Source organism: Neofelis nebulosa, chromosome 11, assembly GCF_028018385.1.
Source record: "Neofelis nebulosa isolate mNeoNeb1 chromosome 11, mNeoNeb1.pri, whole genome shotgun sequence".
Lineage (NCBI taxonomy): Eukaryota > Metazoa > Chordata > Mammalia > Carnivora > Felidae > Neofelis > Neofelis nebulosa.
In genome coordinates this window covers 58,363,501-58,380,543 of record NC_080792.1, presented here as the reverse complement: position 1 = coordinate 58,380,543, position 17,043 = coordinate 58,363,501, and the positions used below count along the sequence as shown (strand labels likewise).

Here is a 17,043-nt window from a genome sequence, read left to right as displayed (position 1 = left end):
CAATTGGAAAAGTATCCTAAGGATAGAAATAGGTAAGTTCATGATGAAGTAATATAAAAAGTCAATTAGAAACACGAGAAAAAGTGAAATGCAAATTAAAATAGTGATGTGCCATATCTGAGCTAATAAAAACAAAATTTAAGAGATTAATATTCACTGCTCAAAAGTACATTCAGAAATCAACTGTCACACATTGCTGATGCTAGAACCTTCCGGAGAGTAATCTGACAACATCTCCTAAAATATTCAATGCATCTATCTTTGTCCCACCAGTCCTACCTTAAAACTGTAACCTACAGAAATAAAAATATTTTAATATAAGGAAATATATGTACAAATATTTATTGAAATATTCATTTTAATAGAAAACAATGACCTCCCTACCCATCAAAAAAAGGAGAGCTGAGGGGTGTCTGGCTGGATCAGTGGGTAGAGCATGCAATTCTTGATCTTGTGATCGTGAGTTCAAGTGGGCTTAGAGCTCACATAAAAAAAGAAAAGGGAGGAGAGCTGAGTAATTAGAGTACCCATATTCCAGAAAAATAAATAGCTACTCCTCAGAATTAAATTATATATATATATATAATTTATTATTATTATAATAATTATAATATTTATATATAATTTATATATAATATATATAATTAAATTATATATATATAATTTATATATAATAAATATATACTAATTTATAGAATATAAATATATATTATATATATAAATTATATATATATATAATTTAATTCTGAGGAGTGTATATATATATATATATATGGTACTAGACTCTAGCAACTGGAGAGATGTTTAGTAACTATTGACAAATGTGAAATAAAATTGCAGAATACCATGTACAATATGATCTCATTCTGATAGAATGAGCAGTAAGGAACAGATCTGGGACATATACTGATATTTATATGCCTATACGGGCATAAAGAGAGATGTGCAAGGAAAACATTTAAGTATTATCCCCAGGAAAGAAACTGAAAGAAAGATGTGAGCATCTATTAACTTCTGTATTGTCTGCCGCCTTATATGGCACTTATTACTTCAGTAATTAAAATAGACAAAAAGATACAGACATTAACAAATAAAATGTTACTTTTGATGATTCATGATCCAACTTACAAGCAATATAGTCTATCTCACGAATAGTGAAATAGCAATATATAATATTTAGCAGAAATATATATTAACATCTGTATCTTTTCTATTGCTAATTTAAGCTAGAGAGGGTTTTCAATGCCCACTGGAAATCTGTGTCTAAAGTCACTTTTCTAGATCTATATAGAAGAAGAGCTGCTATTTGGTCAATAGAAATATTTTATCTGAGTAGTTCTATTACTTATACTATTCCTTCTAACAAGTGTAATTAATAACATGGTTGGAAGATCAGCAATTTTGATACCAAACAGTTCTATTATTCTTATTTTAAGAAAAGGTATAACCATACTTCCTAATAAAATTTCTGGTATTTGTGGTTTTAATCTAGTTGATATGCATTATTCATTTTTAAAGTTATCTATTCCCTCGCAATTTCTTCTAATATGTGATGCAATTACCAGTTCTTTATATTCTTAAAATTTATAAAAAATATTTATAAAAAAACAAGCAAAGGAGCATGGTTGACCCTCGTAAACTAAAATCTTGACATATCATCAAGGTTTCATAATTGTTGTTATTACTGTGCAGGTCTTAGTTCTCATGTATTTTACTTATTAACTTAGTTTTAAACCACACGAGCAGCCTTATCCTTACAGAACAGAGCAGGCAAGCTCTAATTGGAGGCCAAATGCCATAGAATGTACTCTGATGAGTTATCCGTCCACATCAATGGGGACAAATATGCTGACAGCTGGTTTGATAAGAGGGGAATGAATCTGGGCATGCCTAGGGAAGGATGGGTAGAGGCACACAGGAGTATGAGGTCAAAGATGAAATCCATCTACTGTATTTCCCAACGCCTGACCTTGGTTTTGGACATGCTGCATCTGAGGGCTCAGGTACAAACACGTGGTACACTTGGGAAGTTAAGAATGAGTGAACTTTTCCTAGGATGTTCTGAAGATAAAAGCCATTCTGAGACTAGATCTTTCTGCTCTTGGTTCAGGGGCATAGAACACAGGTTAGCCTGTCTCAGAAAGTCTTCACAGTGGACGATTTTTCCTGTGTACCTGAGTTCCTTCCATCCAGAGCATCAGAACCCTCATCTCCGATCTCATTCAATAAGGATCCCCAAACTACCTGAGGTCTGTGGCTCAAGGGCAAAAGGAAAGACGTCCCCCCAAAACACTCATACTCCACAGGCTGCCTTGTTGCTCTAATCAAACTGTGGTTGTCAAGCTTGGCGTGTTCTGGGCCAACTTAGAGGTGACAGGGCCGGGGGCAGTACTCTTCAAAGGTTTAAAGTGTCAGAACATTCCTCAAGTCACGACTAATTGCAACACACCCGACTATCACGGAATAACGATGTCTCGCACGTGAAGTTCAAAGTTACCCTATTTTCTTTGCTACCCTCCAGTGACTCTGGGCCGTACGCGGTTTTCTACCCTGACGACACTTGAAAGAGTCCAAATGCAACATTCTCCCAGATTCCAGTGAACGTGTAATCATTTTTTGACATTAGCTTGAGGACATACATGCATGTTTTGTGTTACTTACAGCAAACTGCAACTTGATGTAGGTGTGCCAAATAAAACCCAACCTGCTCGGCTTAACAGTCCTACTGGAGGGTTCTGCCATGGTAGTACTAGCCTCAGGTGGTGACAAGTTTATGAATTTTATAAACTGATCAGAATCCACTAGCAAGCCTACTTCGAATTCAGGGCGTGCCATGCGACCAAAGTATTCGGCTAGTCGTTTTTCATGCATTAGCCCATTTCGTTCTCCTGGCAGTGCTATGAAGAAGAAGGTGCCAGGGACTAGAATTACCTGGAAGGTTAGGTCCAGAACAGAGAAGTAATTTGTTGAGCTGTTTTTAGCTATTAGTATCAGAACTACCCGAGCCAGTCAGACTTTAAGGTGAAAGAGGGGTGCCTGGGTGGCAATGCCACATGCCCGTGGGCTCACACACAGGGGAAGTGCTGACCCAGTCTTTAAAGGCAGCAGGATCTGAGGTGGAGGTTACTATGCAGCCTCTGGGCATAAAGACCTGTACACACCTGCTGATTATATCATAATAAAAAAAAAAAAAAGAAGAAGATGCAGCATTGCCACGATGAGTCTGTCCTCTGCCCAAATGCAAGGATGCTACTTAATGCAATGTATTTACATCTAGAGCCTCATAGGGAAACTACTTCGTATGCCCTTTTAATGTTTATAATTAAAAAAGGTTCTTAATGGCTTCATGTGTTGGAAATGCATTAAAAACATGATGCCCTTTGGCAGAGCTGTTTCAGAAGTAGAACTAGAACACTACTTTTTTCCCTAGTAAATACATTTAAATTAAAAATAAATTATGTTCCATTCAGTGAGGTCTCTGGCCTGTATTTCCCATGAATAGCAGCCATTGTTAGATCTTAGAGAGGCTCCCTCCTGCTCATGAGGGCCCATGGGTCAACCGTGTAAGTCCAAATTCGTATTTGTGACAGTTTTGTACGGAAAAGACAAATTGGGCTATCCTTGATACAGGAAGAAAACAAATCAGGTTTTGGCAGGGGTATTATTATTATTATGGAGAGAGAGACAGCACAAGCAGAGGAGGGGCAGAGAGAAAATCTCAAGCAGGCTCCATACTAGCCCATTGTGGAGCTCGAACTCATGAGCCGAGAGGTTAGATCAGGACCTGAGCTGAAATCGAGTGTCAACGCTTAACCAACTGAGCCACCCAGGCAACCCCTGGCAGGGTATAATTTCAGATCAGCCCCACTGCAACCAGAATGATTCTTTTTCTCGCACAAGTAGAACCAAGACACAGAGATGCTGGCCTTCAGTGGAATGCAAGTATCACACAGTCTGGGCATCATGTAAGGCCCCCTTGCTGAGAAGCTATCACTCCTCTTTTCCCGTACGTGAATCTCACTCAGGTGTATTTAAAACCAGTCTTGGGGTGCCTGGTGGCTCAGTTAAGTGTCTGACTCTTGATTTTGGCTCAGGTCGTCTCATGGTTTATGAGTTCGAGCCCTGCATCGGGCTCTGCACTGACAGTATCGAGCCTGCTTGAGATACTCTCTCTCTCCCTCTCTCTCTGACCCTCCCCTGCTCTCACTCTCTCAAAAGAAATAAACTTTGAAAAAATTAAAAATGAATACAAATAAAACCACTCTCTCCAGTGTCACATTTAGCAAACCCGGGGATTAACATTTCAAAACCAATATTAACCAAAATCTCGTGAGATTTAGACAAGAGCAGGTAGGACAGAAGGTACTACTGTAAAAGTACACTAAGACACATCCTCAGGGTGTGTGTTGAAAAACCACATGAAACTGAAGCCTTGTAGTTCCACAGAGCATTTCCATGGTCAGGGCCTCTGAGCCCTTGCTCACGTATACATGTGTTCATCAAAGCCCATGGCAAGGACACACGAGAACAAATACACACAAATATATTTGTTCTCGTGCAACAGAACAACTGCTGTCACAAAGAACAGGAGATACATGAAAATATTCCACAATGGGTTGGGCACAAACTCAATCTGTCCCAGACCATAGAGAATCTGAAGGGGTAGGGATCCAAAAGCACATGGGAAACATGGCCCACGTCTCGTGTCACTGAAGATAAGAGGGCTTTAATTACATGTTATGGAAGTAACTGAGCAGACCAAAAAGAAATTTTAATGTAACATATGTTTGGAGTTTTTTTTTTTAATGTTTATTTATTTTTGAGAGCGAGAGAGCAAGCAAGCGGGGGAGAGGCAGAGAGAGAGAGAGAGGAAGACAGAAGATCCCAAGTGGGCTCCATGCTGACAGCGGAGAGCCCAATTCAGGGCTCGAATTCACGCACTGTGAGATCATTACCTGAGCCGAAGTGGGACACTCAACAGACTGAGCCACCCGGGCGCTCTGAAGTTTCTATTACAATGATGTAAAGGTTCCAATGAGGTATACATAGAACAAATATACACCTCTATGAAATAGGCATAAAATGTACCCACCTTTACTAGTTTAAAAGAATGGTACGTTGTAAAAAACAATCTAACATTTCTTCTATCACTCTATTCTTGACAAACAGAAGGTCAACGGCTGACAGGACGGCTGTACCACCTGCAAAAGTACTTCTAGAGTACTTATTTGTACTTTGACTCTCTGGCAGCACAACAGTACTACCTGCTTTAGTAGGCAAGGCTTCCATGAGTCATAAAGATGAAGTGTTTTTTAATACATTGAGCACTCAGGTCATGATCTTGCGGTTCATGGGTTCGAGCCCCACGATGGGCTCTGTGCTGACAGCTCAGAGCCTGGAGCCTGCTTCATGTGTGTCTCTCCCTCTCTCTCTCTGTCCTTCCCCCACTCATGCTTGGTCTCGCTCTCAAAAAACTAAACATTAAAAAATTAATACATTGAGCATTACGAATTTCATTAAAAGCCCAAGTTGGTGCTTAAAGTCTCAAAATAGTTTACAAAAAGTCACATGAACTAAGTATAAGCAATACAATTATCAGATTAATTAAAAAGGTCCAATCACACATGCTGTAATATGAATGAACCTTAAGGACATAACGCCAATGGAATAAGCCAGTAACAAAAGGGCAAATTTTACATGATTCCACTTACGTGAGGCACCTAGTAGTTACATTCATGGAGGTAGGAAGCAGAATGGTAGTTGGTGGGGCCTGGCGAGGGGGGTTGGGGAATTTGTATGGCTACAGAGTTCCAGTTTTGCAAAAGGAATCAGTTCCAGAGATTGAATGTACTCAGCATTATTGAACCATACACTTAGAGGTGGTTAAGATGGCAAATTTTATGGAATGTGATTTTACCACAATTAAAAATAAAAGATACTCTAATAAGAAAATCTCCTGCTTCCCTCCATTCTCTAGCTCCTCTGTCTTTCTGTGCAGCATTTACGATAGTATATATGTATGTATATATATTTGTTTATTGACTGCACATTTCCTCCCTCACATACCCCAAAGAGATCAGCTCGGAGGGTAGACCTTGTCCAGTCGCTCTACCCTCAGAGCCTTGTAAATTTGGGTGTTCAATAAATATTTCATGAATACATTTTTGTTAAGGTGCAATCATTCTTTTTTCCAGGTGCTCCGTTACATTAATTCTAAAGAACATATTTCGGTTCACCTTGTTTTTGCTTTTGCTTTTTTCCCACTCTTACCAATCTTAATTGTTAGGTCATTAGTTTACCACCATCCTTCTTTAACTCCTGGGGCCAGCTATCAGCAAGTCACTCAGCCACAGTTAAACAATAACCAGGATACATAAAATCAAGATCCCAAAATAAAACATAAAAAGTCCACTGTGAAAATTAATCTAACAGCATCTCCCATTTCTCTTTTTCAAGGAGCTACCAATTAATGGCTTGTGGGATCTAGCTGTACATAATTATAAGAATACAAGATATAGTAGAAAACACAAACTAAATTATATTTTGCTTAACTGGATATACTGAAGTAATTTCAATTCTCCGAGGTTACCCAACTATAGCTGAACAGCAAAATTGGAAGATACGTGGGTATGTGTATAAATCTTGAAACTTGCTCCTTATCATAATCATTTTTTTAAAAATACCCTACACTGCATAAGCAGAATATATTTATCATTTGTAAAATACCTTTACAGATAAGATCTAACCTGATTTTCATAAATACCTCTGATACAGTCAGAGCAGGTGTCATGGCCCTTATTTAAAGATAAGGAGACAGAACCAGAGAAGCTAAGTGATTTGATCGAGGTCACACGCACAGAGCCTGTGCATATATTTGAAAATAATTCTGAGAAACACAAGGAGCAAGAGCTCTAGAAGTGTGCTACAATTCTTGAAAGAAATCTGACCAGGTAACAAGACTGTGTCTACTAGCCGCACGTGAAAATCAATTCCATCGTCCAGAGAAGGACAATAAATACTGATTTTGCCGTTTTAATGCAAGAAGTCAAATACATTTTCATGGGTGTCACCAGAACACGACAGGACAGGTCTCAGTGGTGTGGCACAGAAATGAAAACCGAAAACTTGTCCAAAAGAAACAGATTTCATAGAAGAAATGAGAGAAATGACGTTTGTCATGAATGCAGTGCTCTAAGGCTGAGAATTCTATGAGCCCGTTATATAAAACAGGTCCTCAGATTTTCAATTTACCAGGTAAGTAATTATTTGTAAAACATCCAGGGCAACAAAATCAGGTTGTTAACATCTAATTATTTTGATTGGAAATGTTTAAAGACTTTTATTTTAAATGGCAGTTGACTTTTATTGACCATTTGCTATATGTAAGGTTCTACTCTAGACACCTAAGACACATTAGCTTGTGAAGGCCTCATGGCCATACTACAAGATATATATTTAAAAATTGTTTTAATGTTTACGTATTTTTTGAGAGAGAGAGACTGAGCATGAGCAGGGGAGGGGCAGAGAGACAGGGATACACAGAATCAGAAGCTGTCAGCACAGAGCCTGATGCGGGGCTCGAACTTACAGGCTGTGAGATCATGACCTGAGCTGAAGTCGGACGCTTAACCGACTGAGCCACCCAGGCACCCCCAAGATATATATTTTTATTATCAACCCCATTTGATGGATAAGGCAGTGGAAGTCCACAGAAGGTAAGCAGTTTTCCCACGGTCACATGTACAGCTCCGGGCAGAGCCAGAACTCAAACCCTGGCAGCCTGGTCCCAGAGCCTCCATTTTCGACTGCTAACTATGGCTTGAGTAACTTCCAGCATTATCATTTCATAAAAAGGATATTTTAACACAAAAACCAGGTGCTGTATCTCAAAATAAGAGTCATCTCTTCAAATTTAATTTACTTAGCAGCGCTAAAAATGCAGTATTTTCCCCCTTTGAGCTTAGATTTTTGTAAATGTCATCACAGACCTCCACTAGTCTGCAGAACAGGATTTGACAAGCACGAGAAGGGAATATCTGGACACAGATAAAATAAAAGTGAAAGTCAAAGACTTTCAGGGTAAAAACATACGATGGACCATCTCATTAGAAAGAGAACAATGCAAGAATCACAGAATCTCCGTGTTGAAGAGACCTGCAGGGTCAACCAGTTCAATCCTTTTCTGAATACAGAAATCACCTTCTACAATGTCAGGTTCTGCTTGAAGGGATCAGCCATCGCAAACTTACCATTCATGATTCAGTTCTTGTCAAATTTGCACAGGCCCTCTGTTCTTCTCCACCACCTTTCTAAATTCTTTCCATCATTCCTCATTGGTAGAGCAAGGTTCCAGAAACTTTCCTAACCTGGGTGCTATCCCTGGAGTACAGTCCATTTCGTGCTCTCTTGCTTAAAACTCAGGGATCAGAAAAAAGTGTGATAATTACAGTGAGGCAACCTAGCACCGGTACGTTAAGATTATCACCTCCTTCAACATGGGTGTTTGGCTTTCTTAATGCAACCTAAAATTATAGTAGGTTTTATTTTGTTTTGTTTTGTTTTTGGTGGGGGATAGGGCTGAGGAAATAGCATTATAGAGTGGTATGGGTCATATTATGGATTCCCACACATTTAAGCCAAATCCTCAATCTCTTTTTTGTATATTCTGTGGCTAAATTTTATTACTCTAATTCTACAGTAGTACTGTTGGGATTTAAACCATACAGGATGAAATGTGCAACTATTCCTACCACATATCACCCCATCAGATTCATTCGGTGTTCATGTTCAAGCCCGGCCACGGACATTTTCCATCTACTTGGCGGCACGCTTAAAGCCTCCCCACCCCACCCCCGCCTATAAGCTCCATGACTCGCTCCTTGGGAGCCCCAAACGCCCACAAACCATCCGAGTGACAGTCTGGGACCGTACCACACTTTTCAGTCTATAGTCTGCAGCACCTGTATCCTGCCTTGTAACTCAGCCCTGCCTTCCACGACGTCCCACTGCTTATGAGCCACGGCCACCAGCCTTTTCTTCCCATTTTCTCAAAAGCCTCAGGTCAAGAAAGGGTGAACCTGTATTTCTTCATACAGTAAAGAGAAATTGGACTTCACTTTCCTCGCCCACCTATCATGCCTCCCCCTCTCATTTCTAGCTTTGACTCTCCGACCTAACATACTTCTATTTCCCAAGACCGACGTGTCCAACTGCAGGTCTTTCAACCATGTTCAACACCAGCACATGACACTGACAGAGTAGTTCAACCTGAGGTTGCAAACAGTAAGATGAAAAAGCATGCTTTCTCATCAGGCTTCCTTGCTTAAGTGAGGTTTAAAACCTTTTAAGGCAGAGTGTTGGCGTGCACATATCAATTCAAAATTGGTTTTAATCTCTTCAAAAGGACCGACAAGGTGTTCTAAAAGGCACGCCGTCTCTTTGAGAGTTACACGTGTACACATCAGGCAGCAGTAAAAAAAAAAAAATACAAGCATTAGATTCAGGGGAAATGTACAGAACAATTGTGTCAATAGCTGAAACAGGCAGAAAACCAAGAGAAAAGACGAAATCTGGAAGGAAGAACAGGACTGGAAACATTACGTAGGTGGGGTTGTCAGTGACGAGAATGGAACAGATGGTATCATCTCTCGGTCTAGACAATGGAATTCTACCCTTTTTTTTGGACAGAGAGGGAGACTATATATTGCCATGCTCAAAGTAGGATTCCTTAAAATCACACTGAGGTGAAATCATACTAAACATACTGCGAACGGAGCATGCTTGGAGGGGAGCGGGTCTTTGTGGGCTCCCATCTACCCACCCGTAAAAGGGGGTGACAGTATCTGCCCTGGAGACTTCACAAGGCAGTTATCAAATCAAAAACAGATTTGAGAGCAATGCCTCTACTGCGAAATGATATAGACAGTGTTATACATAGCCACTGGTTGCGATGATAAGACAATACAAGAAATTGTTTCACAAAAAAAAGAAGGGCAGTTTTATTCAACTAAAAAGAGGAGACACCATCATTTGGAGAAGTGAGGAAGAGAATGGGTTTTCAAACTCCCTTCTCCTTGGAGCCATCAGCCAGGGCTGTGTGAAGGGCCCGTCCAGAACTGCTGTTTACTCCAGAGACCCTGCATGGCAGGTAGCTTGAGCACCCGGTGGGGGACACTCAGTTGGCTAGAACAGGCCCATCATGTATCCCCGGGGAGGGCGGGGGGAAGTAGCTGTTCCCTTTTCTAATGAAATTTTAAAAAACCACAACAACAACACAAATACAGAATTCTTCCATAAAGTTTTGAACTTGTGGAAACAGTACCCACGCCACAGTATAAAGAAAAAATACTGAAACATCTACACCTGTTCAGATTTAATCATTTCTCCCACCAGCCAGGGTCAGACTGTGCTCTGAGTACCTTCAAAAGTTAAAAAAAGAAACAAAACATACTGATGTATCTACTTAAAGAATGTTATCTGAGGACTCAATTAATTCCATAAAAATTTATTGCATTTCCTCACCATAACCCACAGTTCAATATAGGGATTCTTCATCTAAATGAGGAAAGAACACTTGAGTATCCCCATGTATTATTTCTCTCCCCTTCCCTGGCAGAAAGTAGCCATACAGAAAACACTACACCTTCTCACGGGAGCTTTCTTCAGGTTTTGATTTTTCTAAGACTCTACATCTCTCCCTCCATCAACCCCACTTTAGTTAAGCTGCAGAACGGGCTCGGCACAATTAGAACTTTATAATCTAAACTTGAAGAGTGCACGCAGCCCACAAATCACCCTTGCTTAGTTTACAAATGGGCCCCGCGTCATTGGCAAGCAGCCCCTCCATTAAATATCCATCAATAAAAACACAGCTTTAAAGCTATCACTAAGATGGAATCTATTATTCCGGTGCCCCTCCAGGCTAAAAGTGCATTAACTGTAAACATAAAACAAGGGGACCAGGGTGATACGATGTGACCTGTGAGCAGACATCATCAAAGCAGACAGTTTACGTCAACCTTAGGGAGAATGCCTATACAAACTAGATGATACTCACAGGAAGGTGTAAATAAAAAAAAAAAAATAGGGAAAAGGAAAGAAAGGAGGTGAAGGCTGCCTGGAAATACCAAGCCTTGAGGTCCCAAAGTCCTGTTGGGTTACTGTTCCCGGGCGAAGGGAATTATTTGTTCCTGCGGAGGATGCCGACAGAGCTGGGGAGCAGGTTAATACCTGATAAACACCGTGCTGTAGGTCAACGCCAGAAAGGCAGTAACAAGGAGTCCCAGGTCTCCCTTACTCACCGGCACACTTTGTTCTTGTCCGGAGAGCTGGCCCAGGAGACCCAGTGCCGCCCTCCCCGGGTCTGGTGAGCAGCACGCTGATCTCATACTCGGTATCCGGGTCCAGGTGCCCGATTTTGTAACTCGTGGAATCCACTGGCTGCCGGTCGTTCCAGCTCCCGCTCGCCGTGCAGTATTCCACCTCTCGGGCAACAATGGGCCCGTCCCCATTGATGGAGTTGGCATTGAGTTGGATCCACAGGTAGGTTGCCCCCACGGAGGCGAGCTGGGGAGGAGCGATGGGAACAGGTGGTTCTGAAAGGCAAACCACAGAGCTATCTTTCAGACACTTGGCTCTTCAGTTTTAAAAGAGCTAAATGTGTGCGGCGCCTGGGCGGCTCAGTCGCTTGAGCCCGTGACTCTTGGTTTCGGCTCAGATCATGACCTCACCCTTTGTAAGATGCAGCCCCCTGTCGAGCTCTGCGCTGACAGCGTGGAACCTGCTTGGGATTCTCTCTCTCCCTGTCCTCTGTCCCTCCCCCGCTTGCTCTCTCTCTCTCACTCAAAATAAATAAGCTTAAAAAAACTTTAAATAGCTAAACGTGCATCAAGTATTAACATACAGAAGCCATGAATACTTCGGGAGTGAACTGATGAGAATAGTTTGGTTTAGGTTATTTTTAAGAAGTGTGCTGGTGCAGCTTTTCATAATGTTCAAATTTGTGAAGTAAACCATCTTTAAAACCTAAGATCGCTCAAGGAGGCATACCCCCAGGTTGTTTTAGGACACAACTCATTTTTCTCATACACCTACAAAGGTGCCAAAGGATTTTTTCCCCACTAAAAGTAACTTGCTAAAAAGCTCTCTCAGTGGTAGTACTTAAGCTCCATGAGGCACTCTACTGCCAACTTCCTTACTGAGAATGTCTTTGAAATCATCAAAGGTGCCAGTTATCTAGAATATTAAATTCAGTTTCCCTATATTTATATCCCAAAGATATCATCAGTTTGAAAACACGGCCGAAATTATAGTTTATCTCGGCATAAATGCATTTCCAGGGTGACCTGTTTCCCAAAAATCCATCACAATGGACTCATTCAGCCACAGGAGGAGTAAGAAGTCTGGGCAACAAAGCCTGCCTGCCACTGCTGCTGTTCAAGGAACCTTCAGGAATGAGTCTGATTCAAGCAGAGAGTAGAAAGAAAAGCTCTAAGGCAAAGTGCAAGCTGTGCTCAATTTGGTAAAATTCTAGGCAATCAATAGTTAATACTCTTTAAAGCCAAAAAAAAATCTCGTTCATTCTTTAAAATCTGAGATGGACTCTTTCTAGATCATTGTCTGAAAAGGGAGAAGTAGGTAAATTTTTTTTTTAATAGCATTCCAAGTTTATTAGTGAGGTGCCGGTTGAGCGGCTTGCCAGGCACCAAATGAAGGCATCCTGTGTGCCCAATGTCACTGGAAGTGGTGCCACACATGATACTGAGAAAGGAGGTAATGTACAAAATAATGTATTTCTATCTTAGTGAATCTCTATCCAAGAAGAAATGTAAGATCTAATTTTGTTTTCACGAATGTTTCCGCAGGTGGTTTGTGCGTGTGTGTGTGTGTGAGTGTGTGTATTTCAACTCCTCATTTAGCTCATGAGTGCACAAAAAATAAAGTCTGCTATATTCCACTACTGGCTTATGCTAGCTTGCATGATGCAAATTCTGTCATCTCCAACAGCAGACACAGCCAATTGACCATGATCGTATTTCCTGCTGAAAGGGATCTCAGGGCAGCCAGGACCACCTGACCTTGGCCCTTGAGATGACACCTGGTAGATGCCTAAACTAATCTAATATAAACAGCAACATCAGTTCTCTTTGGTGGATGGAGTGTGATGAGTCATATCGACTTTCTAAAATAGCTGGGAAATCTCATTACACCGAGTCAAAATAGACACTAAAGGATGAATCGTATTTGGAGGACTATAAAATTCATGTAAACTTACTAAACTATGTTCCTATTGTTCATAAACTACAACTTTGTGCTAGCTCTTCATTTCTTTAAACAGTTCTTACTCAACTCATCGTGATTTAACATCAATTTATATCATTAGGCGATTCCTTGAACCGAGACATGAAATGGGCCTTTTATAGTATATCCTAAGGCAGTGATGTAGCCAGGCTGAAAGAGCAGTTAATTACTTTGAAGTCACAAATGCTAGCAAGGGTTGCTGAGCTGCCGTTCAAACTACAACTCAGGGGCAAGGCCACAAAGGTTAGTTGAGCACACCCATTCATTTAGGATATTGTTACTAGGGTCCTAAAATAGACAAAACTTTAGTGCTTGTTTGACCTGAGAGTATTTTCTCTATTAATTCCCCATGAAGAAAAGTACCAAATATGTGAAATCAAATGAAAGATTCAACTAGAACCTGCAAACAACTGCAACAGACATCCCAAAATACTTGTGGGTTTGCTGGAAGAATCAGTCCCAGAATAAGTCAATATATAAATTTTGAATACATTTTCCCAAAGGGAAGGAAGGAAGGAAAGGAGAAAGGGAGGGAGGGAGGAAGGAATTCAATCTATACCAAGTGATAAAAAGCAATTTAAAATACGTGACCAATTGACAGTGAAAATTATGATCAAAAGAGTTGAGCCTTGACAAACACAGTGTGAACTGCATAAGCCCACTTATATGCGGATTTTTTCCAGTCCTGTAAATGTATTTTCTCTTCCTTGTGACTTTCTTAATAACATTTTCTTTTCTCTAGGTTACTTTATTGTAAGAATACAGATGTAATACATATACGAAATGTGTGTTAATTGACTGTTTATGTTATGGTAAGGCTTCCAGTCAACAACAGGCTATTGGTTAAGTTTCTGGGAAGTCAAAAGTTATATGTAGATTTTCAACTATGCAGGGGTCCATGCTTCTAACTCTTGATTGTTCAAGGGTCAACTGTAATTCCGAACCAAGCCAGCAATGAAAGAATTTATGCACATACAGATACATAAACATACAGCTAATAGATATGCATGTGAATCCCTAATATATCCCTCACATAATTAAATAATCTTGATATAGATGCATACACACAAATTATGGAGACTCTATTAAATATTTCTTTTTCATGTTCCAGATTTCAAAAGCAGTGGCAGGCATGAATAAGATAGGAAAGAAGATAAAAAATGACTTGGGTTTCATTTGGGGGGTTGGTGCCAAATCAGCGCATGATCTCAAGAAAGTTACAAACTCAAAAAAAATTAAGAGAGAGAGAGAGAGAGAGAGAGAAGAAAAGAAAGAAAGAAAGAAAGAAAGAAAGAAAGAAAGAAAGAAAGAAAGAAAGAAAGAAAAGAAAGTAAGTTACGAACTCTATGGACTTTAGTTTTTCCCATTTTTAGGAAATCACTACTCCAAATATTACATGCATATAAAGAAGTTAAATTATATACTGGTGGCCTAAAAATGTCATTGCATTATTTCAAAGTAATTATCTCAAGTGAATACTTTATTAAGTGTAACATGCTAGTAAAATTCAGCATGTTATCTCATTAAAAAATAAAATATATGAAAAATATGGCTGTAAAATTATAAATGGAGGGGCAACTAGGTGGCTCAATTGGGTAAAAGCGTCCAGCTCTTGATTAGTCTTGATTTCAGCTCAGGTCATGATCTCATGGTTCATGGGACTGAGCCCTGTGTTGGGCTCTGTGCTGACAGTGCAGAGGCTGCTTAGGATTCTCTCTCTCCCTCTCTCTCTCTGCCCCTACCCCACTCATGTGCGCGCTCTCTCTCTCTCTCTCTCTCTCTCTCTCAAAATAGAAAAATAAACATTTAAAAAATTACAAATGGAGAAAAAGTCAATTTCAGATTTGAGCCACAACTGCAAGCCAATAATCCCTGGCTTTGACTGTGTGCAGAGATAGAAAGAGGTGCCTGGACATTTTTATCACAATGGGCCAAGCTACCGCTCCTCGTCCTGACAGGAAAACGTGCTGCGTCAATATGAATAAGAACCCATTCATTTTTTGTGGTCATGTTTGCTATGGAAGACTAGAAATTTATGATTTACTTATGCCACCAAACAAATGAACTTTTCCACAGGGGCAATTTTTAGCGAGGTTACTAGATTTATGTTATACTGTTGATAAAGCAGATGCCTCAAGAACATGGCTGGTCATAGTGCAACGCTGCAGCAACTGTCAATAAGAAAACAGAACATAGCCACGAAGAGCTAAGCCCAGATGAACATTAAGTAATAATAATGATGATAAAGAGCTCAGCCATGGAACACTGAGGCTGCTGCTTTACTGGATTTGTTGGTAAATGGTGTCCATTTCTACATTGTGACTCCTCGCTTCTCAAAGAGCCTTCTACAAAGTAGGGTGTGCATTACTCTGAAGAATTTGTTTTCTTACAGCTATTAAGCCTAAACTCAGGGTCGCCTGGGTGACTCGGTTGGTTAAATGTCTGACTTTGGCTCAGGTCACGATCTCATGGTTTGTGATTTCAAGCCCCGCATCGGGCTCTCTGTTGTCAGAGCAGAGCCTGGAGCCTGCTTTGAGTCCGGTCTTCCTCCCTCTCTCTGCCCTTCCCCCACTCGTGCTGTCTCTCTCTCTCTCTCTCTCTTTCTCTCCCCAAAATAAATAGACATTCAAATAAATAAATAAACATACAAACAAATAAATAAAATAAACTTAAACTCAAATACTAGTCAGATCAGCCAAACTTTCACCATAAACCAAAATTCGTAAGAATCTGACATGGCAAAATATATTAGTGGAGTAGATATTTCAATGTGCAGCACATTAGTCGTTGCTGCAGATTAATACTGCCTGGGGGGAGCCTCACCAATAAACATTTCTCTCATAAGCCAGGAGTGACTAATATTGGCAGCAGTGATTTCACAACGGAAGCATATGCCAAAATCACGTACAGATTTTATAACAGAGGCTATGTCCCCAGAGATTTTCATTCAATATGGGTGTGGTGGGGCGGGGGGAGAATAGCTGGGCAGACATTTATATGTTTTAAAATTCAGAAAGGTGGTAATGACAAGCATCTCTAAACATGCATCACTGACATACAGGAGCAGAGGGTAAGAATCACCTTGCCCTCCTCCTCCTCCCCGTCAAGGCCCTAACAGGTGCTGGCTTCTCACTATGTACCTGTTCTAAGTGCCATTCATGTGCTTTTTGCACTTGACCTTCCTAATCGCCATATGATGCAGGTGACATTATTGATGTCTATTTTATACATGAGGCAACAGAAACACAGAGAGGGTAAGCCACTGGCCCATGCCCGCATAGCTAGTTCTGGGGTTTGAACCCTATAGTCTTTAAAACCGCTTGCACAGAGAAATTTGCTGATAAAAAGTACTAACCCATCCAAAAGAGATCAGTTTTATGTTTCCTATTTAACAAATGCAGGGGAAAAAATTTCAAAAGCGGGCATCGTTCTGTTCTCCTAGGACAAAACAGCAATGGCCAGCCAGAAATTATCTAAAAATGCCTTGTAGTACCTCTAGAACTCCAAATTATTCTGTCTGAGACCAAGAACAGCCCCAGCAACTTTAATATCATAAACTCCCCAGCCCACGAAAAAAGCATTAGACCAGCAGAAGAAACTTATTTCCCCTCTTTCCCCCCCCTCAGACTGCCCTTTCCTGAATATAATGACTCAATTTTTCAGTCACGCAAAATATAGTAATGGAACATAACTGCAACATTATGAATGTTAACTCAGTATTATCAATATGGCTTGTGTGATATG

The 17,043-nt window shown here is 40.4% G+C and overlaps 1 protein-coding gene across 6 annotated transcripts in view; it reads right to left on the bottom strand.

Annotated features, from left to right (window-relative positions):
* PTPRM (protein tyrosine phosphatase receptor type M) overlaps positions 1 to 17,043 on the bottom strand; it is a 795,639-nt gene that overhangs the window by 403,578 nt on the left and 375,018 nt on the right. For all 6 annotated transcript variants that reach the window (XM_058692682.1, XM_058692677.1, XM_058692679.1 and 3 more), the window contains one exon: positions 11,301 to 11,594. In XM_058692682.1, coding sequence (XP_058548665.1) covers positions 11,301 to 11,594 — 294 coding nt within the window. The remainder of the gene's footprint in view (positions 1 to 11,300; positions 11,595 to 17,043) is intronic.